The sequence below is a fragment of the Centroberyx gerrardi genome, chromosome 17 (assembly GCF_048128805.1).
Source record: "Centroberyx gerrardi isolate f3 chromosome 17, fCenGer3.hap1.cur.20231027, whole genome shotgun sequence".
Classification (NCBI taxonomy): domain Eukaryota; kingdom Metazoa; phylum Chordata; class Actinopteri; order Beryciformes; family Berycidae; genus Centroberyx; species Centroberyx gerrardi.
The window spans coordinates 12,470,051-12,495,454 of record NC_136013.1 but is presented as its reverse complement, the minus strand read 5'-3'; the positions used below and the strand labels follow the sequence as shown (position 1 = coordinate 12,495,454).

The following is a 25,404-nucleotide window of genomic DNA, read 5'->3' as shown; positions in this document are numbered from 1 at the left end:
TTGTTGTTTTTTTTTACAATTGCTATGGCCTATTTTCATAACAGAGTTCTAAAAATTTGCAAAATTGTGGATGCAAAAAGCCAAACTGACTAGCCAAAATCTTACCTTAAGACTCATAAATGCTCTGCTTACAAAGTGAACAACTCACAAGTCACAAGCTCACTTCTCAGATACTACATGTAAGTACAATGTTCTAATGCTTATTACTACACATGCAGTTCACTACTGAAAAACATGTACAGTATTTTCAGTCATGTCTTGTTACTTCCAATGACATTTCCCAGGTTACAGGCACTGCAACTCAATTACTAATCACTTCACCACTACAGAAAATACTGCAAGAAAATGTACTTCTAAAACAAGAACAGCATTTTTGATTGCTGTTACTGTTATTTTTGGTTTCTTTGGGTTAATGGTACTGTAAAATAGTGTAACGTACTGAGTTTCTGCTTTGTGTACACCTTCCAGTATTGTGCTGCTGTACTGTTACAGTACATTACAGCATTTGTTGCATGTACACATTTTGAGTGAATCTTGTTTGTTACAGCATTACTGTATTTGTTCATCTTCAGTGATTACAGTACATTTCAGTATAGTTATCAAAGTGGTTTGTGTCTTGTGTAAAAACACAAGCTTTACTGTAAGGTTGATGCGGAACAGAGAATATACAGTAAATTGATGTGATTGATGCAATTGAGTTTGAAAACCTTTTGCTCATTGCTACTTGCAATCTAAATATCTGAATATTAGGACATTACCTTTGCATACTCTAAAATTCAACAAGGAACATATCCAATGTTCTGATGCTAGGATAAGCCTTTTGCACAATGTCATTTGACAAAGTTGTTGTTATTTTGCCTGCTGTATGGGACTTTAGGAGTATAGAAGTTTGCATTAAGAGGCACTTTGAAAGTCTCTTGTGAAAACTGAGGTAAATGCAAAACTGAAATGCCAGCGCTGTGCTTTAAAGTAAAATATTCATCTGATTTGTCTCCTTCTCAACTCCAGTGTTTAACACCTTTTTGCTGTGAAAATATGACACCGTTCAGTTCTGCATGGAGTCTGAGTAAATGAGTCACAGCCCAGTTGTTCTCATTGGAAAATAAATCACACTACAAGCTTCATAGGTAATGGATGATTTTTGGGGGCCCAGTTGAGCGAATGATGAGCTTGTTATCAATAGGTAATTAAGGAGCATGAAAAGCAGAACCATGAGCTGTCTGATGGAAACTTTATGAATCATTCTGACAGACGCAAGAATCAGTTGCATTTGTAGGTATAGGACTAGTGAGTGTGGCCTATATTGGATTAATGTAATGGATTAATGTAATAAACATAATTCTGCACAGTCATACTTTGTCATGGTTGTATTGAATCATGAACCCCATATTGAATCGTATCGTATATTGTCTCATCCCACACTGTAGACAACTCATAGCTACAGTACACTTCTCATTCTCATTCAGTGTCCATGTATGTATATGCTATGCTATCCATGCTATGTAACTTATCATCTGGATGTCTGTGTCAGGAGTGTAGCACATGGCTGAACATCGCAGTATCTCGGGAGGAGAGCGGTTGTGCCTTTGAGGATGTCGACAGCAGCTACAGCACCGCCTTGCGCTGCGCCCAGAGAGCTGGGCAGACCAGACTACAGGTGAGGTAGCACAACTAGCTCATGTTGGGTTAACAGCTTACAGTACAAGGAGTGCAGGTAGAAGGTGTCTTATGTTGTTGGATAGTGTTCAGGGTTCCTAAGCAGACCTAGGTGATCAAAAATGAAGGTCTTAAAAAGCTTTCAAACTGGATAAATGGGCTGATCAAGTGTGAAAAACAAATCTTCAGCCCTGATACACACAGCTACATTTTTTATTTAGCTGTAAACCCACTGTAATTTTGCATCCTGTGATATTTGCATGCTGCCGTGTTACCCAGCCACTGTTGGCATACATCATATTGGACACAGACCAGAAATTAGGGTCTGGGAAAATGTATGCAGTTTCCAAATGGAAACCGTGTAGGAAGCCTCATGATCCTTCCCGCTGCAGAAGCGTGTGTTGAGACTGTGGCTGGCGGCCCAGAGACGGAGCGGCTCGTCGAATGCTGATGACACGGAGGCTAGGCTGCAAGAGCTGTGTGCTTCAGAGGGCTGGAGTGCAGACGGGAGCGATGGAGAGGAGGATGAGGAGGAGGAGATGGAGAACAGTGAACCTCTGGAGGACGGTGACATCCACCTGTCAGACTCGGGTAAGTGTGTGATGTAGACTGCTGCCCTTCTGTCATCTCTGTATGAGTTTATTTACCAGAATTAACTTGTCATTTTTGTCTGGAAGTCATGCTTGTCTTAAATGACTGTTCATATGATTTCTAGATGATGATTTGGAGGGTTATGACAAGATGGTGTCAGGGAGGAGGAAGACAGGAAAGGTAAGGGCTGAATCAGGGCCTCATTGGCCCAGTTAAGTCCTAGATATCATATATAGGTTGTCAATTTGCACAAGAAATCATCTCTCATATGTCTCCTGCTGCTCCTCTCTCTGTCTTCCTCCTTTAGTGGAACAAGAGGAATGAGAAGGGCGAGACGTCTCTCCACAGAGCGTGTATAGACGGCAACCTGAAGCAGGTCCAGTATCTGGTGGAACAGGTGAGAAATACAGGCTTTTTACATTTTTGATTTCTAGAATCCTTTTTTCAATGGAAACCTGGCCAAGAAACCAGCATCAAGACAAACATAAAATTTGCAGACATACAACAAAAGCAATGCACAAAAGCAAAATACAATGAAAGTCATGCAGAAGAGAGTGACATTTTCAGTAAATAGTAAAGTTTTCTTTATACTTAGTCCAGTTAGCAGTAGTCCAGTATCAAAACCAGTGGCCAAAGCTATTTAAATATTGACTAAACAAAGCATCAAACAGCCAGCTGTTTGAGAACTCGGAGCCGCTGTTGTCATCAGGCGGGGGCTGTTCCTCCAGCCAAGACCGGCCCAGGAGCACCAGGAAGTCAGAAGTGAGCGCAGTGCCTGCCAGCCCCACACGGTGGCAGTGTAACGGCTCAACACAGCGCCACAGAGCCAGAGGAACAGAGGCTGCTGTTCTCTATGGGGTAATGTCTGGTTCATGCTGTCTGTGTGGTTGATGCAAAGAAACTCTGTCTGCGTACCTTGGCATATGCTTCTTATGCTTTCATGGCAACTGTGTGCCTGAAAACTCCCAGTACCTTGGAGGCACTGTATCTGTTACACAGGAACAATTCTTTGGCTTTGAATATATATTTCTAGTGTGTTGTTGTTCTGTCTTACAGTACATCTGGTCTGCACTCTGTGTGTTAATATAGAAATAATACTAAAGGATTTCTTGTTAGGAATACTGTGTAATGCATTAGTACTTAATATTGAGTTTAAACTGAACAGCCTTTTACTCAAATGTCAGCATGAATGTCAATGACATGGCAGGTTTTAAAGTGAAACGTCCCACGTGCAAACTGAATTACTCAGAATTACAGTTACAGGTTTTGTATCGATTTGTCTTTCTCAGAATGACAGCAGCTTCTCAGACGACAGTGACTCAGAGGGTCCAGTCAGTCCCCTCCGTCCCGTCCGCCCAAGACACAGTTTCCCAGCAGCCCCGAGCCAGAAGGAAGTTCCCCCCGAACAATTAAGGAAGCCAGCTCAATCCCCAACTCCGGCCGGGAAAGCACCAGGGAGGCTGCTGCATCCTCTGTCTTTGCTCGACAGGAGTACCACAGTGCCATCCGGGGCCTGGGCAGCTCCAAAACGCTCCTCCAGCCTCTGTCACAGCCGCAGTTCACCAGCACGCCCGCAGTTTCTTCCGGTAGCAAGTCGGCACTGGTGCCCGAGGAGGAGTATCTGGCAGATGATTGGTTGGAGGATGACCTGGGGGAAGTCCAGCCGAAGAAGAAGAGGAAGCTCGGGGCGGAGCAGAATGGGACGAGAGCGGAGGGCAGCACCTTCTCCTCAGCAGCCAGAGGTCCAAACAGACACTTAAATTCTGACACAGCTAGCCGAGGTTCGTGTTCAGAACGGTCGAAACACTGTCAAACGCACATACACAAACACACGCTCATAATCATAATGTAATATAATGTAAGCTCATAATTCCTTCCTTTGTCAGTCCCTCTCCCATGGTTTGCTTTTCCTTGTGTGATTTATCCCGATGACTTCAGTTAGATTTCATAGCTAACTGTACCTTCATTATTTCTAGGGCTGCAGCTAACGATTATTTTCATTATCGATTAGTCTATTGATTATTTTTTTGATTAATCATTTAGTCTATAAAATGTCAACAAGCCAAAAGTGATGTGCTAAAATTGCTTACTTACTCAAAAACCCCAAAGTATTCATTTTATAATGATATAAAACTTCAGCAAATCTTAGCATTTGTGAAGCTGTAACCATCAAATGTTTGATATTTTCACTTGATAAATGACTGAAACGATGAATTGATTATCAAAATTACAATCAATAAATTTTCTGTCGATCGACTAATCGTTTCAGCACTAATTCTTTCATTCTCCTCACTCAGGTTCTGCAGTCCCGTCTTCTTCCAGCAGGGGTCTCTCTCTGAGAAAGAATGGCTCCTTTAAGCCTCGCCAGGTCAAGATGACTCAGTTGTCTGGGATGGTCAGGCTGGGCAGACGGGAGGTCAGCAGGTCACACAGCCCCACCGTCCCGGATGACGATGACGACTTCCGACCTGAGACGCCTCCCCCGCCCTCCCAAATACACGTCACACAGGTGAGAGAGAGAATCTGTGTCGCCTCTCCTTGATTCTGGATGGGTTTCCACTGGAGTGACCTGTGTTAAAATGCAATCAAGATACTATAATGTGCCTTGGATAAAAGTGTCTTTAAAACAATGCATGTTGTTGTGTTGTGTCATGGTGTAATTTGAAGAGTGGATGAGTCAACGTCAAAATTCAGAAACAGAATTCAAATTACTACTTCACCACAAGGCTGACTGCGGCTCGACAATTATTAATGCTTCAGCATCACTAGGGGCTATTACTGGGATCTCATTTGTCAAGAATCTGTCTCCATTTTTGATTAACTTAAGACTGTGATGAAGGTGGTGGCAGATGAGAGAGAGAGAGATGGTCAAAAAAGGAGATCCATTTTCAGATATCACCGCTGCAGGAACACCATCACCCGCCTCCAGGATCATGACCTCATGTGTTCTTTACTGGATGCTCACACATTTTCCACTTCAAAAGTTCCAGTTTGTTTAGAGTTCATTTTTATATTTTGTCTATGTATTTCAGGCTCCAGCTCAAACATTCGCTGCTCCCATGCACACACCAGTACCTCCACCAATCAGAATGAGGGTCAGAGTTCAAGAAGATGTGTTCCTCATCCCAGTTCCACAAAGGTTGGCATATTGTTCTATATGAATCAATGGTATTGTTAATGAATTTCCATACAAATATACTGCTGTTAAATCAACTGTGGTACATTCTGTTTTAACATAAAGACACTATTACATTTGTTAGAAAGCAGCCCCAATGATTTGCTGTCATTTTGGGACCATTGGCAAATTCTTGGATTTAAAATGACATAATTTTGTGGTGCTCTGGTGAAAGGGGCTATAGAGCACTGAGTACCTGTTATTTGACTCTTATATATAATCATGTAATATATGCACAGACATTTAGAGAGGTATTGGAAGAATCAGACATACATACAATACATTTAAAGGAAGAGATTTTTAACAAATAAAGATATATGTATTGCATAAAAAAGCCTGGGTACGTATTAACACATAAGTAATGTCCTGTTCCACCATGTTGCAGTGAGGCAGACTCCTGCACCGTGTCCTGGCTGTGTGAGCAGGCAGCTCAGAGGTACTACCAGAAATGTGGCCTCCTGCCTCGCCTCTCCCTGCAGAAGGAAGGCGCTCTCCTCTCCCCGCAGGACCTGCTGCTGGCCGTCCTGCACACCAACGAAGAGGTTAGTGGCCAGTTTGAGGGGCAGCGGCTGCTTTAGGATCAGTTTTACTTATTTTCTCAAGACCAAGAGACTTTATTATGGTGTGGTTGATTGCAGGTCCTGGCTGAAGTGAGCTCCTGGGATCTCCCTCCTCTCTCTGAGCGCTACAAGAAAGCCTGTCACAGCTTGGCAGTGGGTGAGGAACACACACACACACATACACACAAACACACACATGCACATTTTGATAAGGTGTCTCTTTGTCTCTGTGTGTTGATGCCTGCAGACGAGAACAAGCGTGTGTCCCGTCTGTGCGAGGTGCAGGATGGCAGCTCGTCCGTGTCGGTGTGCGGCCTCAGCCTGGCCCCCTCCTCCCTCACCCCGCTCCTGCGCGCCCTCAAACTGCAGGCCAGCCTCACCGAGCTGCGTATTTCCGGCAACCGCCTTCATGACAGCCTTCTCCCCAAACTGGTTGCCACAGCGATCACCATGCCTCGACTTCGCCTGCTAGACATTTCTTTCAATCACATAACGGGGGAAGGGCTGGAGAAGGCGGTGAATGCCTTGAAGGGGCAGACCCATCCTGCGTTTCCGGTAAAGACCCCAGCTGGACAAATCTGTTTTTATGTTGTTTTTGCTTGCTATTATTAAACTTTTCATAGTTGTTTATCAGTGATCCACACAGTCAGCATGCTTGGAGTGGTATGACCAATTGCTAAACAAAGAACCACCTTTTCTTAATGTCCTCATATTTAGATCATCACACTCATTTTACTCTGGAACATGCATGCATGAGTAAAATGAGTGCTATCACCAACACTGTGGCTAGAGTGACTAGCCACCAGCGATCACAGCCCCTCCCTGTATGTGCTGCTGAAGTGTGATAAGCAACAGTGTGGTGACAAACTGTCGCTGCGTTCTCACACTGCATGCACATTTTTTTTCTGTCATATCTTAGAATGACTGGCTAGTAGCCACGCAGTAAATATTTACGACAATATTAATGTATGAATACAATATAATAGAGAATTCACACACTCACTTGTGTGGTCCTTCCCCTCCGCAGTGTCTGGAGGAGCTGGACCTCAGTATGAACCCGCTGGGTGACGGTGTGTCTGAGTCTCTGTCCTGTCTGCTGTCCGGCTGCCCCCTGCTCGCCCGCCTGTCCCTGCGGGCCTGCGGCCTCACCGCTCGTTTCCTCCAGCAGCATCGCTTACTGCTAGCCAACGCCCTCGCAGGTAACTGTTAGCAAGGGGGAATCACCTGAAAATGTCAAATCAGTTTCTGTGTGTGCTCTTTTATCTTATGCTTTTGTTTTTCTTTTCAAGCGAGATAATCTTTTATCTGCAAATCGATGGGCTTAACTAAAATACCAGTAGGGTTTAATAGAGAAGGGATTAGATGAAAAGAGTTGGTGTCACGTTATAGGAGAAGGTTTTGGAGATGCAAGGTTTCCACCTGACAACAAACAACATGAAATCCAAACTGATCTAGTCTGACAAATAATTTCCACAATAACACATAACTGATAAAATTCCAAAGCAAATTTATTGATGTTGATTCTGCACGAATACAGAAAGTGAAATCAAGCAATTCAGCAGAGCACACAAAGCAGTTGCAGTTTAATAATTGTATATGTGTAAGAAGTCAGGGGTTTCCATTGCGTTCAGTCTCTTGAATCCTGGTGGCTTCATCAGTAAAACAGATCCAGAACCTCTTTTGGCCTGAAGGGTGCACATCAGAAAAAAAAGAGAAAGAATTAGGGAAAATGTGCTGAAAGAAAGGACGTTTTTACTGTTAAGATTTCATCAGTTCAAGAAATTGTAGTTAGAGTTGTTGCATCTGGGATAAGGAAATGATGCGTAGGAGTTATTCTTTGAAATCAAGGATATTCCTCATGTTTCTTAACTGCAAAATACACAAATAATAAAACGATCAATATTAGTCAAACCGTCAGAGCTGAGGTTAGAAACCCGCAGGGTATCAGATCAATTGAATATTGTTTGACAGCATCCCAGTTTCCAGGGGCCCGTGACTCACTTGCAGGCCTTGAGGTTGACGCAGATGGTGCGGACGTCATCAGTGGTAGAAAGCTCCTCGATCAATTCTCCAAAGTTATTCTTCACAAATTTGTTGCATAGATTTTTCAAGAGGCCAATTTGGTTGCAGACGGACGACACCTTTTTTGTCAGCTCCTGTAACAGAAATTAATTTGTAAGAACCACAGCGGGGCCTGACCAGAGGAGAGTTAAACCAGGGCATCAGCTAGATTCCTTCAGTTTCGCTCCATCCTGTTTACAATGCCATGATGACTACAGCGTCATGATGGTTTTTACCTCGGCAGTGGCGTTGGCGCCGGCGGATTTCTTCACCTTGTTCAAAGCCCACTTGCACGCCCAACATAAACCTGGGAGCTGCGGAAGCAAATGAAAGGGACACAGAGCGATATTATTATTATTTTAAGCCAGGCAATTTTTGCAAAATATCAAAATATGTTTATGTGATGGAAGAATATTAAACAGCGACAGAGTGTTTGGAGGCAGATCACAGAAGCAAGTGGCAGCTCTCAATCAGAAACTACAGTGATATCAAGATTACAAAAAGGAGAATGTACGAATAAAAAGGATTGTTATTTATGGCAAGTTATATACCGGGAAGAATGCTTTATGTTTAAATTTTCCATAAGTTACGGGTGAGCACTTCTCTTTTTGCTGCTCTTCCCTTAGTGTTTCAGCAGCCATTTTTACCTTGTTCGCATCCACTGAGATTTCCTCTTCCATCTGGTCAAGGTCATCAAGGTCAAACTCGAGGCATCTCCCATGGACTGTCCAGACTGAGAAGGAAAAAAGGGGAAATTGTTAAAATATGACTTGCCATTCACATAATATGCAGGAGTGAAGCCACAGAGCCTGCGGCACCTTACGACATGCAGAGGGAGGATCCACTCTCAAATTCATGAAATGGGTTTTGCAATAAAAAATGTAATATGTTCACATGTTTCAAGTCAAAACAGTGTATCAAACAACACAAGAGCACACCTGAACATGTCATCAGGAAGCAGGCAAGGAGGATCACAGACATATTCATGGCTTTCAACCAGCGGTGAACTCTGAGAGCGTCTGAGAGTCTCCTGTGTCATGACACCTTTTATACACAGCAGAGGTGAGGCGAGGTGCTACACATCGACGCTCCTCTGCGTCTCAACTGGTTTTGCGGAGACCACCTTTGCACAAAATGCTTATCACCCTGCCCACATCTGTTCATGTCAGCTCTATACTGACAGGATATGCACACAGTACATATATAGTAAGAAGGACCAAATTTATCAACACAAAGCATGCTGGGGAATTGTTTTTGCTACAATCAATTGTACTTGCTAGTATAAGTATTGTGCAGAAATAGGTGCAGCGTTTACAAGGTTGCTGATATGTGTGTGTGTGTGTGTGTGTGTGTGTGTGTGGGTGTGTGGGTGTGTGTGTGTGCATGCGTGCCACAATGCTTCACATGAGTCTTACTTTGCTTTGTCACTGAACTCAATGGAGGGAAATGACCCATTATCAACATGAAGCACTTATTAAGCCGACTTTAAATTCCAGTTAAAGAGCACTGGGAAGGAAAAACCTGGTCAAACAAATGGGGTTCGCTCTAGTTTTTGAATAATTACTGTGTGAGTTGCATAATGAAAACCTTTGTATTATTCATTACATTACTCCATGTTTCATCTGTATGAGGATCTATGGGTAGATCAAAATATTTGGCTCCAAATTGAACCAAAAATCTGTATATTTCGATTTTCTCAACTTTTGATCAGCTGTATAACAAGAGAGAAAAGTCTTAGTGTCTAAAAGAATTTGAAGTCTCAACATTACTGTATGTAAAGAAATGGGAAGAATTACACCACTACATGATATGATACAATAGCTTCAGTAATGCTTTATTGCAAAGGCAAGTGCAGCGCAGTATGCATGTGAGAATTTCACACAACTCCAACTTCATAAATGAAACAGTTGAAACAGCAATGCTAGACCTCAGTCCAATCAGTGCAGACCAAAACCGTCAGCGATACATTATCTATAGTATCTAAAGGCCAGCAGGTGTATATTTCTTGCAGAGTGTCAGCTTAACACACGCAGACTTTGCATCCAAATTATTGGCTAAAGCATCAATCAGTTTATCTTTGTATTTCTTGACGATTTTCTTGCAGATGCCCTTGATGAGTTTGCCCATTTTATTGCAGGCAGTGTTCAACAGCTTTGAGATTTTATCCTGCAAATAAAAACACATGTACAATTTTAAAAGACACATTTTTCTAGGTTGATAGAAAATAATTAAAACTGAAGAATTGCTGGAAAGAGAAGTGGACTTTTTTTTTTTTCAACTACAGGGGGATATTGGTCTCTCTCAGTAAGGTCATGTAGCCTCTGACAAAGTACATATGATACATAAGGAAACATCTGTGAAAGAGACTATAATATCGGGGATAACATCTGTACAGATTGTTTTGCATGACCAAAACATTCATTAGAGTATCCTGTTGCAGTGAAATGAAGCCAGATCAATGTATCATATCCTTAGTTGAGATGATTAAATTGGATCAAATGAATAATTACACAGTACTGTGATATATGGACCAGTATGATGTCATTTTATATTCATTACCCTTGCAGTTGCACCGCCCAGCTCCTTCTGAACTTTGGATATAACGACTTTGCAGACTGTACAGGAACCGGGGAAAGCTTCATACTGTGATAGCTGTAAAAAAAAAAAAATAAAAAAAAAAAGCAAAAGCAACTTTGGTATATAGGCATATATATTGTACAGTCTATTGATACAAAAAGAAACATTTCAGATATGTTTCCATGAAGGTATCAGTTCATGTGTTATAGGTTGACCATATGGTGATGAGGCAGTCAACGGGCTGGATGTTGAGTTTGCAACATGTTTACAGCTGACTGACATCTTCAAAAGTGCATTATGTGTCACAGGTTCTCACCTCCTCTGTAAGGTGGTCGGCTCTCTCCATGTAGTCTTTCCACACGGATGGAAAATCCTCGTCGTCTTCTGGTCGGCCCTCCAGAGAGGGCCATGACTCAACAACAACTTGAAATAAAACAGAATGCAAACAAAAATATATATTTATGTCATAAGATGCACTTATATTATCACTGACTTAGGAGAAATAATGTTAATTTCTTACGTGCACAGAGCAGCAGAAGAGCGATGCCGATGGCAGGTTTCATGGTCTTCATCCTTGCTTCAGCAAAGTTGTCATCAGCTACTTCTTCCTTGGCTATTTATACTGTTTTAAAACTTTTGCCACACTGGCTCAACAACAGCTCTTAACCACATGTAGCAACACTTCACTTGCCACAGACAGAAGAGTACAAAAGACTGCATTGTTCAACTACTTACATTTAGACTGCATTGTTCCATTTAACTAAATATACAGTACAAAGTTATTTAACAACTGCTTAATAAAAGAAAGCATTTACAGCTAAAAGGTTATCCGATTGTTTTATTTGAACCAGATCACTTGTAGAGAAAAGTGAAGTTTCAATCTACATTATTCATATGGCCCAGGATAGCCCACTCAATATATAGATATGCTGTAGCTCCAACTCTATATCCCCATATGAGCCAACTTACAACTTTTAAAGAAGGTAGTATTTCTGTAATTTATTCAATACATTTCTCCCATTCTCTTCCTCGGCTTTGGCATCAACTGTACCAGAGCTTCTCCTGTGTAAGGACTCTCAAGTGAGAGAAACTTTGTCCCAAATCTTGCCAGACATTGCTGGATAAAGTAAAACTTTTTTTGACAGCTTTATTTCGGTTGTGAGAAGAGGTAGGACCCAACAACCCAACAACCAAATAACTGTGCATCACCAGTATCATGAAACCAACTACCATCCTTCCTTATTCTCTCCTTCTTTCCTCCCCATCATTCGCCCTACCTTCACCATCTAAATTCCTAACATGCAAGCGCTCACATAGAGACAATGAAGAATAAAAAGCACAAATGCTCATTCTTTATTGTAACCTACAAGTATGCCTCTCCGTCATACTTGTGAATATGAGACATCACACCAAAGTCATACTTTACAAAGAGACAAAGTCATAATCAATCTATCATGAGATCCTAATAGTTTCAATGATGACGTCACTTCCTGCTAACTGAAAAGCATGAGGTGACGATAAAGCCAGCGGAGAAGACAATGTAGTTGCACTGCAACTCTCAAAGAACAGGGAAGAATAGAAAGAATAGGGTCCAAAAAGTAGTGTGGAAAAAGGTGAAGTTTAAATATGTGACAGCTTTTGTTTTTAATGTGGCATCCATTGATCTTCATGACTTCAAAATGATGATGTCAATATTTAGGATTTAAATTTTTATATGGGAAAATGTCACCCACTGCAGTGCTTCCCAGGCATTTTTGGTCAAGTTTAACTGAATTCCTTTGTGTGATGCAGTCTAGGTTTTTTTGTTGCATCGTCACAGTTTATTTTGTTTCAGTTTTTACTTTGTTTCCTTGCAAATGGCTCAATTTCCTTTTGCAGGTTTAAATACCAAGACGGAGACAGAGACCACCAACACTTACAACATCTCCTTCCTGCTTAACACCTTTTACAAACAGGACACAAACTCACAGCTCATGCATAGAAGCACACACACACTCTCATGCATGCACACACACAAACATGGACACATGCATGTGTATGTGTATCCACACACGCGCGCACACACACACAAACACTCACACAGAGTTGTAAGAATGTATCTTTACCCGGTTGAGTTGTACTTATCAACTTAAATTAATTTACAACCTCTTTCAGGCCATTGTCCTTTCATTTTAAACTGTATTTCCGTGTATTAGTTCTTCATTAGTTCTGAAGCTATTTCCATTCAAAAAGCTCTTACACACCACACCATTACTGAACTCTCACGTCAGCAACCCCGTAAACGCTGATGCACCAAATGATGCAGGATACTTTAATAAACCAACGGGGGGTGCTAGAGCCAAATGGCTGAGACCTGCCTGAGCCCGCAGTGGCTGCCTGCTGTGTGTCATTACATAGACACAGAACAGAGAGACACTGAAACAGGAAAAGTGTCTGTGATTGTCTCAACTCCTACGGTTAGGCCGCCCCTCCAGCAACCGTTTAACCATCTGAACAGCTGCCTAATGGACCTGCTGAAACCTTTAGGGCTGCAGTGAAACAATCTCTCTGGTGGCGGACTGCAGGGTGTCCAGATTGCCTGGTCAGATGGCCAGGTAGATCAAATGGGCTAAATCAGTGAGGCTTACTGAACTGTGAGATGGATGGGGATGAAAATGTGACCTGGATTAATTGAGGGTGACCTGGAAACATACAGTTTTTTTTACAATTGCTATGGCCTATTTTCATAACAGAGTTCCAAATATGTGCAAAATTGTGGATGCAAAAAGCCAAACTGACTAGCCAAAATCTTACCTTAAGACTCATAAATGCTCTGCTTACAAAGTGAACAACTCACAAGTCACAAGCTCACTTCTCAGATACTACATGTAAGTACAATGTTCCAATGCTTATTACTATACACATGCAGTTCACTACTGAAAAACATGTACAGTATTTTCAGTCATGTCTTGTTACTTCCAATGACATTTCCCAGGTTACAGGCACTGCAACTCAATTACTAATCACTTCACCACTACAGAAAATACTGCAAGAAAACGCACTTCTAAAACAAGAACAGCATTTTTGATTGCTGTTACTGTTATTTTTGGTTTCTTTGGGTTAATGGTACTGTAAAATAGTGTAACGTACTGAGTTTCTGCTTTGTGTACACCTTGCAGTATTGTTCTTGTTTGTTACAGCATTACTGTATTTGTTCATCTTCAGTGATTACAGTACATTTCAGTATAGTAATCAAAGTGGTTTGTGTCTTGTGTAAAAACACAAGCTTTACTGTAAGGTTGATGCGGAACAGAGAATATACAGTAAATTGATGCAATTGAGTTTGAAAACCTTTTGCTCATTGCTACTTGCAATCTAAATATCTGAATATTAGGACATTACCTTTGCATACTCTAAAATTTAACAAGGAACATATCCAATGTTCTGATGCTAGGATAAGCCTTTTGCACAATGTCATTTGACAAAGTTGTTGTTATTTTGCCTGCTGTATGGGACTTTAGGAGTATAGAAGTTTGCATTAAGAGGCACTTTGAAAGTCTCTTGTGAAAACTGAGGTAAATGCAAAACTGAAATGCCAGCGCTGTGCTTTAAAGTAAAATATTCATCTGATTTGTCTCCTTCTCAACTCCAGTGTTTAACACCTTTTTGCTGTGAAAATATGACACCGTTCAGTTCTGCATGGAGTCTGAGTAAATGAGTCACAGCCCAGTTGTTCTCATTGGAAAATAAATCACACTACAAGCTTCATAGGTAATGGATGATTTTTGGGGGCCCAGTTGAGCGAATGATGAGCTTGTTATCAATAGGTAATTAAGGAGCATGAAGCAGAACCATGAACTGTCTGGTGGAAACTTTATGAATCATTCTGACAGACGCAAGAATCAGTTGCATTTGTAGGTATAGGACTAGTGAGTGGAGTGTGGCCTATATTGGATTAATGTTGTGACTTCAGTATTCCAATAAAGAGTCCAAGTGAGTGGTGAAATGTTAGGTATATACTGTATGGTTTTTTTAATATAATTTACTGTAAGAAACTCATTAGTTGACGCCATAACAACAAGCTACTTTCCTGGGCTTCACAGAAAATGTAAATCATAATACTAATGAAAAGAGCAAGATGATACAATGGCGATGGTAAGAAAAACATGAATTGTTGAATTGTGAATTGGACTGTTTTTGCAATGAGGCTCATTTGCATAGAAAGGGGCCAATTTTGCGCCAAATGTATGCATATTACCTAATTTAAATACGTGCAAATAGCACAGGAGCACCGAGACGCTATTGCGTGGCAGCGCAGTTAGCGGTGCATTTCACCCTTTGCAAGTGCTTTGTGAATTACACGGTTTCTTTTTGTGTTATTTGCACAGGTTTAGTGTCAGCAATAGCCGCGCAATCCTTTTGTGAATTTGCCCCTCAATATTATATTATATAATATTTTAAGATGATGTCTCATTGATGCACCATCATAGTGCACTAGGTTGTAAATTCAGCATATTAAAAAGCAATGAATAAAATAATATATAACCAACAAAGTAATATGTAGATTAATTTTTTTATTTTATTTTGAAGAGGGAAACAGATGGAGGTAGATGGTTCTTGTTCTAGATCATGTTCTTGTTCTTGCCAGGCGTGCAGGACAGAAGTTTCCAGAGTCCTCCGAAAATCTTCTGATACCATTCTGGTTTTTTTATTTCTCTGGCTGTGGGTTTGAACAGTGACTTCAGCTTAGTGGTCTTACTGTTCAGGGTCAGGCATGAAGGATAGAAATTTCCAGAAGAATCTCCTGACACCCTTCTTCTTCTTTGCCCTCTTGGTTATATCACTGAAGGCCGAAGCATTGTCCTCTTCCGTCTATTTTCTCCCTCTGGCTGGGAGCTTGAACAGTGACGTCCCAAGCGAAGTCCTCAGCAAAGTAAACTTCAGCATGGTGGTCTTCCTGTTTGATGTCAGGTGTGCAGGTGAGAGATTTCCAGAAGCCTCTGAAAAATCTCCTGACACCCTTCTTCTTCTTCGGCCTCTTGGTTTTATCACTGAAGGCCGAAGCATCGTCCTCTTCCGTCTGTTTTCTCCCTCTGGCTGGGAGCTTGAACAGTGACGTCCCAAGCAAAGTCCTCAGCAAAGTAAACTTCAGCATGGCGGTCTTCCTGTTTGATGTCAGGTGTGCAGGTGAGAGATTTCCAGAAGCCTCTGAAAAATCTCCTGACACCCTTCTTCTTCTTTGCCCTCTTGCCATGGGCTTCATCACTGACGTCTGAAGCATCGTCCTCCTCCTGTTCGATGCACGTCTTTTTTTTCTCCCTCTGGCTGGGAGCTTGAACAGTGACGTCCCAAGCGAAGTCCTCCGCAAAGTAAACGTCAGCATGGTCGTCTTCAATATCAGGCGTGAAGGTCAGAAATTTCCAGAGTCCTCTGAAAAATCTTGTGCTACCCTTCTCTTTTTTCGCCCTTGGCTTTTTCACTTGGCTGTCATCCGACTCAACTGCCTTGCTGTTGGTTTTGCCCAGGCAGTTTGTGACCAAGTTGCTTGGAGGAAGGTCAGGGTTATCAGACACCTTGCTGTCCATAGTGGCATCTGCTGCCTTATCAGTTGGAGCCAAGTTGTCTGAGGCCATAAGACACTTCTTCTCCATCAAATCCATGCTGGCCTCGGCTCTTTCAGTGGCAGCCCTGAGTTTGTTTGCCAACTCAGTGAGGGCTGACTCGGAGTCCTTATCCAGAATGTCCTCATTAACAGTTGTTACAGCGGACGTCGAGGCAGCCTCATGCTCACTTTCTGGGGTCAGATCGTCTTCAACCGTAACGATGTCAGCCTGGTACTGGAGACCTGGGTGGTACTGGTGGCCTGAGAGGTACGGGAGACCTGGGTGGTACGCGGGGCCTGGCTGGTACGCTGGGCCTGGGCGGTACACGGGGCATAGGTGGTACACGGGGCCTGGGTAGTACGCGAGGCCTGGGCGGTACCGGTTGCCTGGGTGGTACGGGAGAACTGGGATGTATGCGAGGCCTGTGGGGTACGCGAGGTCTGGGTGGTAGGCCTGGGTGGTACCGGAGGCCTGGGTGGTACGCGGGGCCTGGGTGGTACGCAGGGCCTGGGTGGTACGCGAGGCCTGGGTGGTACGCGGGGCCTGGGTGGTACGCGGGGCCTGGGTGGTACGTGAGGCCTGGGTGGTACCGGAGGCCTGGGTGGTACGCGGGGCCTGGGTGGTACGCGGGGCCTGGGTGGTACGCGGGGCCTGGGTGGTACGTGAGGCTTGGGTGGTACCGGAGGCCTGGGTGGTACGTGGGGCCTGGGTGGTACGCGGGGCCTGGGTGGTACGCGGGGCCTGGGTGGTACGCGGGGCCTGGGGGGCACGGGAGGCCCGGGAGGTACGGGATGGCTGGGGTGCACGGGAAGGTACAACAACGAACAACGTATCCCAAAGTGCCGATCCGGAGTTGGATGGATTTGCGTATTCCAGCATATCCAGTACTGTCATGTAGTGAGTTGACAACATCCAGAGTGCGTTCTCAAGGTTGAGATGCAGCGTGGCCTCTTTTGGATTGTCGGTGAAGCGCAGGTCTGGATTGGTGACCTTGACCTTATTGATCAAATTGATCAGCCGACTCCAGACTAGCCTGCGTTCTGCTCGACAGCTGTATCGCTGGTCATCTTCCTGTAAGAGTGCCCCCTTGAGGACCCTCCTGACGGAGTCCTTGCTCAGTATGAGCGTCTGGAAGAAGAGAAGAGCAGAAGAAGAATAATGGTTAATTGTCATTTCATTTCATCTCCATGTCTCACAAACACAACCTACATCCCAATATAGTGCAGGGAATGCTTATGAAGGTATTTATGTTGCAAAACCCGAGAGCTTGTAGACTTGATCTGAGAACTTGTAGAATGCGATCTGAGAACTTGTAGAATGCGATCTGAGAACTTGTATGTTGAAATTTTCACTCACAAAAAAATAGTTGATAGTCAGATAAATACAATGACAGCTGAAAACTTATAAGGCAACATTTACTCATATTTATTTTTTAGTTTAGTTAATTTCCCAGTACAACCACAAGTCGGTGATTACAACCTCTCAAACTGCTAGCTAACTGTGACCAAATATCTCAAGTAATCTGAAATAAGTTTGTCCCGGTTGATCATCTTGATTAAAAGTACTTGGTGTTCCACTGACGAGTTGGAAATGTCCAATCAAGTAACATTAACTCTGATTTAGTTGTTTATAGGCACTTTATTAAGTTACAGCCACAGTATTACACTCTTCAGTACGACTCAACGGCAGTCAGCTGGCGGTGTATTGAGCGGAACGACTGGTAAAGCAAAGCATTATGGGAAGGGCTAAAAAGGCCTATACCTAGCTACAAATGACCAGTGACAAGTAAGTCTATTAGAAATTGAGTCAATCTGCAAATACACAGACTTAGGAATGATGGCTGTGTGTGTGTGTGTGTGTGTGTGTGTGTGTGTGTGTGAAGTTGGGGGCAGGGTAGATCACTCAAATCTTTGTTTTTACTGAAACTACATTATATCTACTCAAGTTCTGTGTTAACACTATGACTGACATGCATCATGGGACATGTAGTGCAGTTCAACCTGAGAATCAAGGTGGCTTAAAGATTGGATAACCCATACTGGGCCAACACACACTAAAATGGGTACCAAGCATGCACTTGTACACTAAATCACCCTGAACAGTCTGGGTTAGTTTGGCCAGATAATTAAATATATATATTACATAATTTCCCATTTTTCTCCCATTTTCTCCAATTCAATTCAGTTATTAGAGAGCTAGAGAACAGGTGCCCTTTTACCTTCCCCACATTTCGCCACATTTCTAATATTTTACATTGATAATATTTCCTAATATTAATTTGAGAAAGTTAAAGTCTTTACTTACCGTCATCAAACTTGTAAGTCAGATTCAGATTCCTTGTTGGTTGTGTCGAAAAAAGTCCTGAGGTTACGATTTCCGCTGTGTTGAGGTTCGCTGTGAGTCTCAGTCGCCTTATGACGGGCTGAAGCCTCAACACTGGTATTTATTGTCCATGGAATGTTCAGCTTCATCACCTCAGCCATTGTGACTTAAGGTTCACCTCTGGAGTCTGCCTATGCAGATGAGCGCCTGTGTGTTCCTGTGCATAGCAGCTCATTGTGAGGTCACAGGAGAACCTCAGCTTTCTTTCTACTTTAGTATACAAAAAATAATTCAATTTTTGTGTTTTTTTTTGTTTTTTTTCATAAAAAACAACAGTTGCATTATGTAAACAAACTGGCTTTTAAAGGGTTAAAATTCTGAAAAATGAATGAATATTTGGTAGTTATGATCAGGGCTGAAGTTGGTTCAAAGATTTAACTCAGTGAAAGTGGAAAATAATATTAATATATAATATTTTTATGGCAGTTTTTTGACACAGACATTTTTGTCCTTTAAGGAACTTTTTTAAAGTGAGGCACAAGGGTTTAATTATGTATGTTTGTGTCTTACAGCTAACAAGCCTGCAGACATCGACAGTCCAGACACCGACAGTCCAGCAACCATGGAGTCTGTCTCTCAGCTCCTGGATTTGGAATTTGCGGCCAGAAGAGCATTCACTGATTCCGATTCCGTTCGCGAGGAGGACAGACACGAGAAAATTCTAGAGGCATATCCTTGTTTCAAGGACATTGGACATGCAAGTCATTATTGACTGGGCATAATTCAAAACATGGTACCACACAGAACAATGTTTTATATACCAATTTCCTCCTCCTAAGTGATGCATTCAAATGTCTGTATTGGTATATTGGATATATTTCATAGGTGATGGGGGAGCCTCGACGCATTTTGGACAAGGATAACAGCCACTACATTGATGAACTGAAGGGAAGGTGGCACGACTTCTGCCAGAAGGTGCAGTTTTTTGGCGTATGGAAAAAGATGCTGAAACCCCCAATGGGAATAGACAAAGGTAAGCAATGATGTTTTGATGTTATTAGTGATCAGGGTCAGGGTGGACATTAGGGCATGTTAATTGTCAAGTTCATGTGCTAGTGTCTTTTCTTGTCTTTCTTCTTTTTCATCTATGATGACTATCCCACCGTTTGTTGAATGTTTCTGTTTTTTAAAGCATTATATCTGTTGTATACCGTTGATCAGATTTGATCTCGTGCATTTTATATAAGTGTAAAAGTAATGAATCTTTTCCTCAACAGTTGAATAGGCTGTCGGGATCCTACGTGTGCTGCCATCACTGTTCCCCTCTACGTCTGCTCCTCCGAAGAGGCTACGAGATGCGAGTGAGGCTCTGGTGCATGTCCTCGAGGTGAGCTGTGTAAAACGTTACAGGATAATTTCGACTGCAGTATTGAAAAAGTTATAGCTGAAGGTGCTGCTTCTAACTGCTCCCAATGTATTTTTCAAATTATGTTCTAAGCCTTCAAAGACACCCAAAACATTTGTTTTTGGAAACAGGATTTTCACTGGTAAGATGTGTGTAGCTCTCAATGTTACAGTATGTACAAAAAATGGACGCATTACATGGTTAGTAGCAGGTTTTATAGACCTAATGAAGACCTTGCAAGACTAGCCTAGCCTTGGCTAGCCCAACAAATCTAAATACATTCCTGTAAATTCAAATACAGTGTGTTTAGCAACACAATTTTGTACAGCAGAGACGCATTTTGCTATTCTTTAAGCCTACTGATTTCGAAAACATACGTTTTCAGTGTTTTGGAAGGCTTACAACGTATGTGAACAGGAAATGCATTGGGGACAGTTACAAGCAGCAACTTCAGCTGTAACTTTCTCAGTACTGCACCTTTCGTCTGAATTTTGCTTTGGAAAGTGATATTTGATTGTAAACAACCTTCTAAAATGGCTTAGGTTCCAAAATACCGAAATGATCCTTGAAACAAAAGTGCATTATCCTGATAGAAGGATGTCTGTGTTATATGTTTAAGGAAAAAGAAGACCCCGATGCGCCCTCTCTCCTGTCCAGTCCTGATTGTGAGTTCGTCCAACTGCCTCCTGGCTGTAGGAGATGTGCCGATAACTACGTTCCCAAAAGACAAGGTTACCGAGGGTGCTTTATACCTTATGGCCTACTATTATGCCCTACACCTTACGTACCCCAAGTGTGTAGCCACTCTGCTTTCAGTCATACAAACGGAGGTCCTCTTGGACACAATCCATGAGCGAGATCTCACACCATCTTACAAGAAGGGCATGGCCGATTGGAAAGCTTTTGTTGGCCAATAAAGCCAATGGTTAGATGTGGACTATAGGATAGATCTCTCTCTCTCGCTCTCTCTCGCTCTCGCTCTCGCTCTCTCTCTCTCTCTCTCTCTGAGATTCTATTCTAGGCTACTACAATCCACGGTCATTGCCATTGATTCTTGGTTGGAATTTAGCCAAGTTTGCCCAATGTTAAAGTTAGCCCAAAACCCTTAATTTGAATGTTACAATAATGAGCAATTTGTAGGTGTATTGAGGGACACATTGGTCAGATGTTCGGGTCCGACCTTAACCCACACACATATTTGGCATGTTCTGCTATGTTTTCCTTATTTTTATTACAGTTCTATACACACTGTGAGCCAAAACATATTGAAAAAAACTAATGCCAGTGCAAAATTGTATTCATTCTATGCAAATGTTCTGCATAACTTAAAAACAGACCTCTGTCCATGGGACTCTTGTTGTGTGGCGAGAGAGGATGGTTGGAGGGAGGGAGAGAGGGAGGGGTGAATGGTGCTCCAGTCATACACTGCTGTGAAGAAGTCTCCATGTAATGCACTGGTTTGTCAGAACTGTATGTTTACTCCTGCATTCCACAGAGCTAAAAAGTTAAAGGCATGGTTCCTTTTATGCAGAGAAAATAAAGCATTTGTTGGTTTAATGCAAGACTAGTTTTCAATTTTTCAGTCTTATTTGAAGTAGGTGATTGTCTTAAATCTAGAACAGCATCACTATTGCTTACAATAAGTTAAATACACTTGAATTGAAATGAAGAGGATGCCAGGCTGGAGAATTATGGCTTATTATGACACAAAAAGCACTTCCTAATACTAGTAACAAATGCTCAATATGAGTATTTCCAGCTAACTTCAAGACATATTTTATCTTAAAATGCTTAAATATCACTTTCTAATCTTATTTCAAGTAGGTGATGGTCTTAAATCTAGACCAGTGTCACTATTATAGAACTTAAAATAAGTTAAATACACTTGAAATGAAGAGGATGACATCAACGGTAAAAAAAACAAAAAGCTACTTTTGAGGGAAAAAATACTACTTCTGAGCATTACAGGCTTATTATGAGACACAACACTTCCTAATACTAGTAAAATATAGCTAAAAATTAGTTTTCCCAGCTAATTTCAAGATCTCTTTTATCTTGAAAGGCCTAAATATCAAATCTTATTTCAGGAAATCTTAACGAGTGAATTTTCACTTGCTCCATTGGCAGATTTTTTTACTTATTACAAGCAAAAAACATCTTGTTTTAATTTTTTTTTTACTTATTTTTGAAGTGGCCTTTTTTCCAGTGTGGTCCTCAGGTCCTTTCAGCCGGTTGTTGCTGAGACCAATAGCAAGTTTAGAAATAATGGGTAATGTTGGGAACTAGGTGTAAGCCTTAATTTAGGTTTAGGAGTAGAGCAGGTGAATGCAGAAATCTCTGCAGCGTGTGCGCCGTGGCTGTTCACTTTGTTTCACTCACTACTATTCAGGAACCTCTGCTGATATTTACTAGTCATATTATGCTTCAGTAAGGCAGAAATGTGACACATATACCCTTTAATGCACATGCAAAGTCTAAACCCACCGATGTATTTGCCAGTCAGAAGCACCTACTGTCTGTTCTACTGCAGGTTTGTCCGACCTCCCAGAAGTCATAGGCTCCTATTGTTTTTTAAAATCCATTAAAAACTGCTCAGAGACATAACGCTGCATTGGCGAATGTAATCCATCATTTTAAATAACACGTGTATTTTATTTTTTTACACAACTTAATAAGGCCACAATCATTGCAGCTGCAATCGTATCAAAAGTAGTTACATTCTACCTGAGAGGAGATTCACCACTTTGTTTACTTTCAATGTTACATCTGGATTATGAGCGTCCCCTGGCATAGTAAGTGTAAATGAGTAAAAATGATTAGGTGTGAATGGGGCTACATAGCTGAAGCTTTTTGCAGACTGTGCGATTGTAACCGTCTTTTGCATTCACTTTATGTTGGACTGTGTAATTGGAGAGAAGTAAAATCTTTATTGTCAGCCTGTCAGACTGTAGGCTACATATTAAGGCCGTTCCATGGATTGGCTGATCTTGACCTTGTCCCACCGAATGAACAAAGACTGCTAACCATCTTTGAAGACAATTTCCCAGATGTGAAAAATGTGTCTGGGACGGCAATAAGATGGACAAAATGGCACAGTCTGCAAACACCTTAAGCCTGTTCATGTGAATATGCAGCTGTTGTTTTGAAATGAATTCAGCTCCAGCATCTCCTAATACCATAGCTTGCATGACCACTTACTGACCATTTTCAGAGATTTTTTTTTTGCTTATTGGCCAAGTGGTCTCAAATTTAAAAAATCAACATGGAAGTGTTGTTTGTGGCGGTATTGCGGTTCCAGTAGCACCTTTGGCCGACCGGGCCAATCTGAGAGCGGTTTTCCTTCTGCTGCACCCGCTCTGATTCTGCCTTGTCACTGCCACCAGTGTGCAGTAATGGAAAAAGTTAAATAGTCCCCCCCATTAAATGTAATAATTAGCTGCTGATGATAACAATAATCAAACAAAGCTTTTGAACAGAATAAATATAGAATACATGTATACATGTAATAATACATGTATATAATATACTTTTGAAACACTGAGGGGCGAATTCACAAAGAATGGATTGCGGCCGCTAATAGCACCATGAATTGCGTATCATTTGCAACCGCTATTTGCTCCGTCTCAAGGACCGATTCACATATTGCGCTAATGATATGCCAGCGCAAACACGCCCATAACCTGTTGCAACTGAGTGCAATTTGCCCCTGTTTTGCGTCTGATTGCAATTATCAATGTGGCAAAGTATAAATGTTGCCTTAGAGAAAAATGATTTTTTTAGACCGCGAGCTGCAAGTCCTGACGGATGAGGTGCAGAGGCATTCCTCAAAACTTCAGGCAAGAAATTTAACCGGGACTGCGAGAAACCATATTTGGGATTTAATATCCCAGTCTGTCAGTGCTGTTGGTGTTTCCAAACGCACACCTTCAGACTGCAAAAGAAGATGGCATGATTTGAAGCGGAGAACAAAGGAGAATGTAGGGGAGCTTTATTCATTTATTTCCTGTCACTGTATCCTTTGTTTGTCATTGCATCTCACTGCATCCCAAAATAAACTAGAAGGGCACTCGGAGAGCGCAGACCTCCACCAAGGCCAATCCAGTCTTCTATGATATGCAAATGTGCAAGCGCAACCAATATACGGATCCGCTCCAAAATTTAATGGGTTCTTCCTTGGCCCATGCTACACCCTTCCACCAAGTTTCATGAAAATCGGGCCAGTAGTTTTTCCGTAATCCTGCAGACAGACAAACAAACACACAAACAACCGCACCGAAAACATAATCTCCTTGGCGGAGGTAATACTGTAAATGAGTTTGAGCGGGGCTGTCCATGGTGCTGAATCTTTAGGCCAAAATAAAGCCCACTGTGCTGACTAGTGAGATAAGTGAAAATATTTTCAGAGTGAGAAATTGAGTTGTATTGATTGTTTGGTTGTACTGATTTATTTGCTTTTGTTTGTGAAGCAATCTGTGTTAAAGTTCTATAGTAATAATAATAATAATGTCAAAATATTATTTACAGACTGTATTTATAGACAATTTTATTTTTTAGGTCACACAAAGGTGGAATTGTTGCAGAGACATTTGCAAGGTCAATTCAATTCAATTCTCAGTTAAATCAACAAGTGATAAAGTCTGGGCGTGACACCCCTTATAAATGCGCTTCAGTTACCACCAACTCTCTGAAGACGCTAATAATTTCACTCTAACTGCATGTGGCAATTAGCGCCGACCTTTGTGAATTGGACTGTTTTTGCAATGAGGCTCATTTGCATAGAAAGGGGCCAATTTTGCGCCAAATGTATGCATATTACCTAATTTAAATACGTGCAAATAGCACAGGAGCACCGAGACGCTATTGCATGGCAGCGCAGTTAGCGGTGCATTTCTTTTTGGGTTATTTGCACAGGTTTAGCGTCAGCAATAGCCGCGCAATACTTTTGTGAATTCGCCCCTCAGTCTTCAGTGACAATAACAGAAAAACACAGAACCCAGTACTGGTGCACTCAATCAATTTATTGCAACCATAAGGACATGTATACAACATTAATCCTGCCTTAACAAAAAAAGGTTCTCCAAAATTGCAACATAAAAACAGTGTCTCAACACAGACATGTTCGTGCCGTATAAACAGAAGATACGGGGCTAGAACTTGAAACAGAATCAAACTTCAAACAAAACAGCAGCCCCAGCTGCCATGAAAACATGCGCCCCACCACCATGGGTGCTACACTCTTAGGGCATAGAAAAAACTTAAACAGCCATCGCAGACGATGACATCAACCATCCCCTGCCACCACGAGAACTGAGGATGAAACAGATGAGGAAGCCACATTAAGCCGATAGAACCTGGTAAAGGTCAAAGGGGAGGCCCAACCTGTTGCACTGCAGGTGTCCTCCAACGACGCCCCCGTAGCTAGACCGGACTGCCCGTAGGCCAAGGAGATCAGGTCAACTACCCAGTGAGCCAGCC

At 42.0% G+C, this 25,404-nt stretch overlaps 2 protein-coding genes and 1 pseudogene across 4 annotated transcripts; 1 reads left to right on the top strand and 2 right to left on the bottom strand.

Annotated features, from left to right (window-relative positions):
* The first annotated feature begins 1,495 nt into the window (after positions 1-1,495).
* Positions 1,496-19,889, top strand: LOC144542604 (tonsoku-like protein; annotated as a pseudogene). The gene is made up of 15 exons (XR_013507317.1): positions 1,496-1,657; positions 2,049-2,247; positions 2,372-2,427; positions 2,555-2,657; positions 2,909-3,105; positions 3,537-4,022; positions 4,545-4,756; positions 5,280-5,386; positions 5,808-5,964; positions 6,061-6,139; positions 6,230-6,537; positions 7,010-7,181; positions 19,097-19,281; positions 19,410-19,557; positions 19,810-19,889. The product of XR_013507317.1 is annotated as a tonsoku-like protein (transcript).
* On the bottom strand, positions 7,467-9,107 carry LOC139925657 (antimicrobial peptide NK-lysin-like). The gene is made up of 5 exons (XM_071917124.2): positions 8,982-9,107; positions 8,691-8,776; positions 8,280-8,357; positions 7,984-8,138; positions 7,467-7,667 (listed from the first exon to the last, which is right to left on the bottom strand). Exons 1-5 carry the CDS (start codon positions 9,028-9,030, stop codon positions 7,637-7,639), a joined length of 399 nt encoding a protein of 132 aa, XP_071773225.2. The 5' UTR covers positions 9,031-9,107; the 3' UTR covers positions 7,467-7,636.
* LOC144542616 (uncharacterized) lies at positions 9,927-16,070 on the bottom strand. 2 transcript variants are annotated; one of them, XM_078289644.1, is made up of 5 exons: positions 16,065-16,070; positions 11,141-11,224; positions 10,937-11,043; positions 10,603-10,695; positions 9,927-10,209 (listed from the first exon to the last, which is right to left on the bottom strand). In XM_078289644.1, the coding sequence occupies exons 2-5, from the start codon at positions 11,190-11,192 to the stop codon at positions 10,024-10,026; spliced, it is 438 nt and encodes a 145-aa protein (XP_078145770.1). In that variant the 5' UTR covers positions 11,193-11,224; positions 16,065-16,070; the 3' UTR covers positions 9,927-10,023. The 2 variants fall into 2 exon arrangements, with proteins under 2 accessions (XP_078145770.1, XP_078145771.1); XM_078289645.1 differs by lacking the exon at positions 16,065-16,070 and having other exon boundaries at positions 10,603-10,686; positions 11,141-11,271.
* Positions 19,890-25,404: the final 5,515 nt, after the last annotated feature.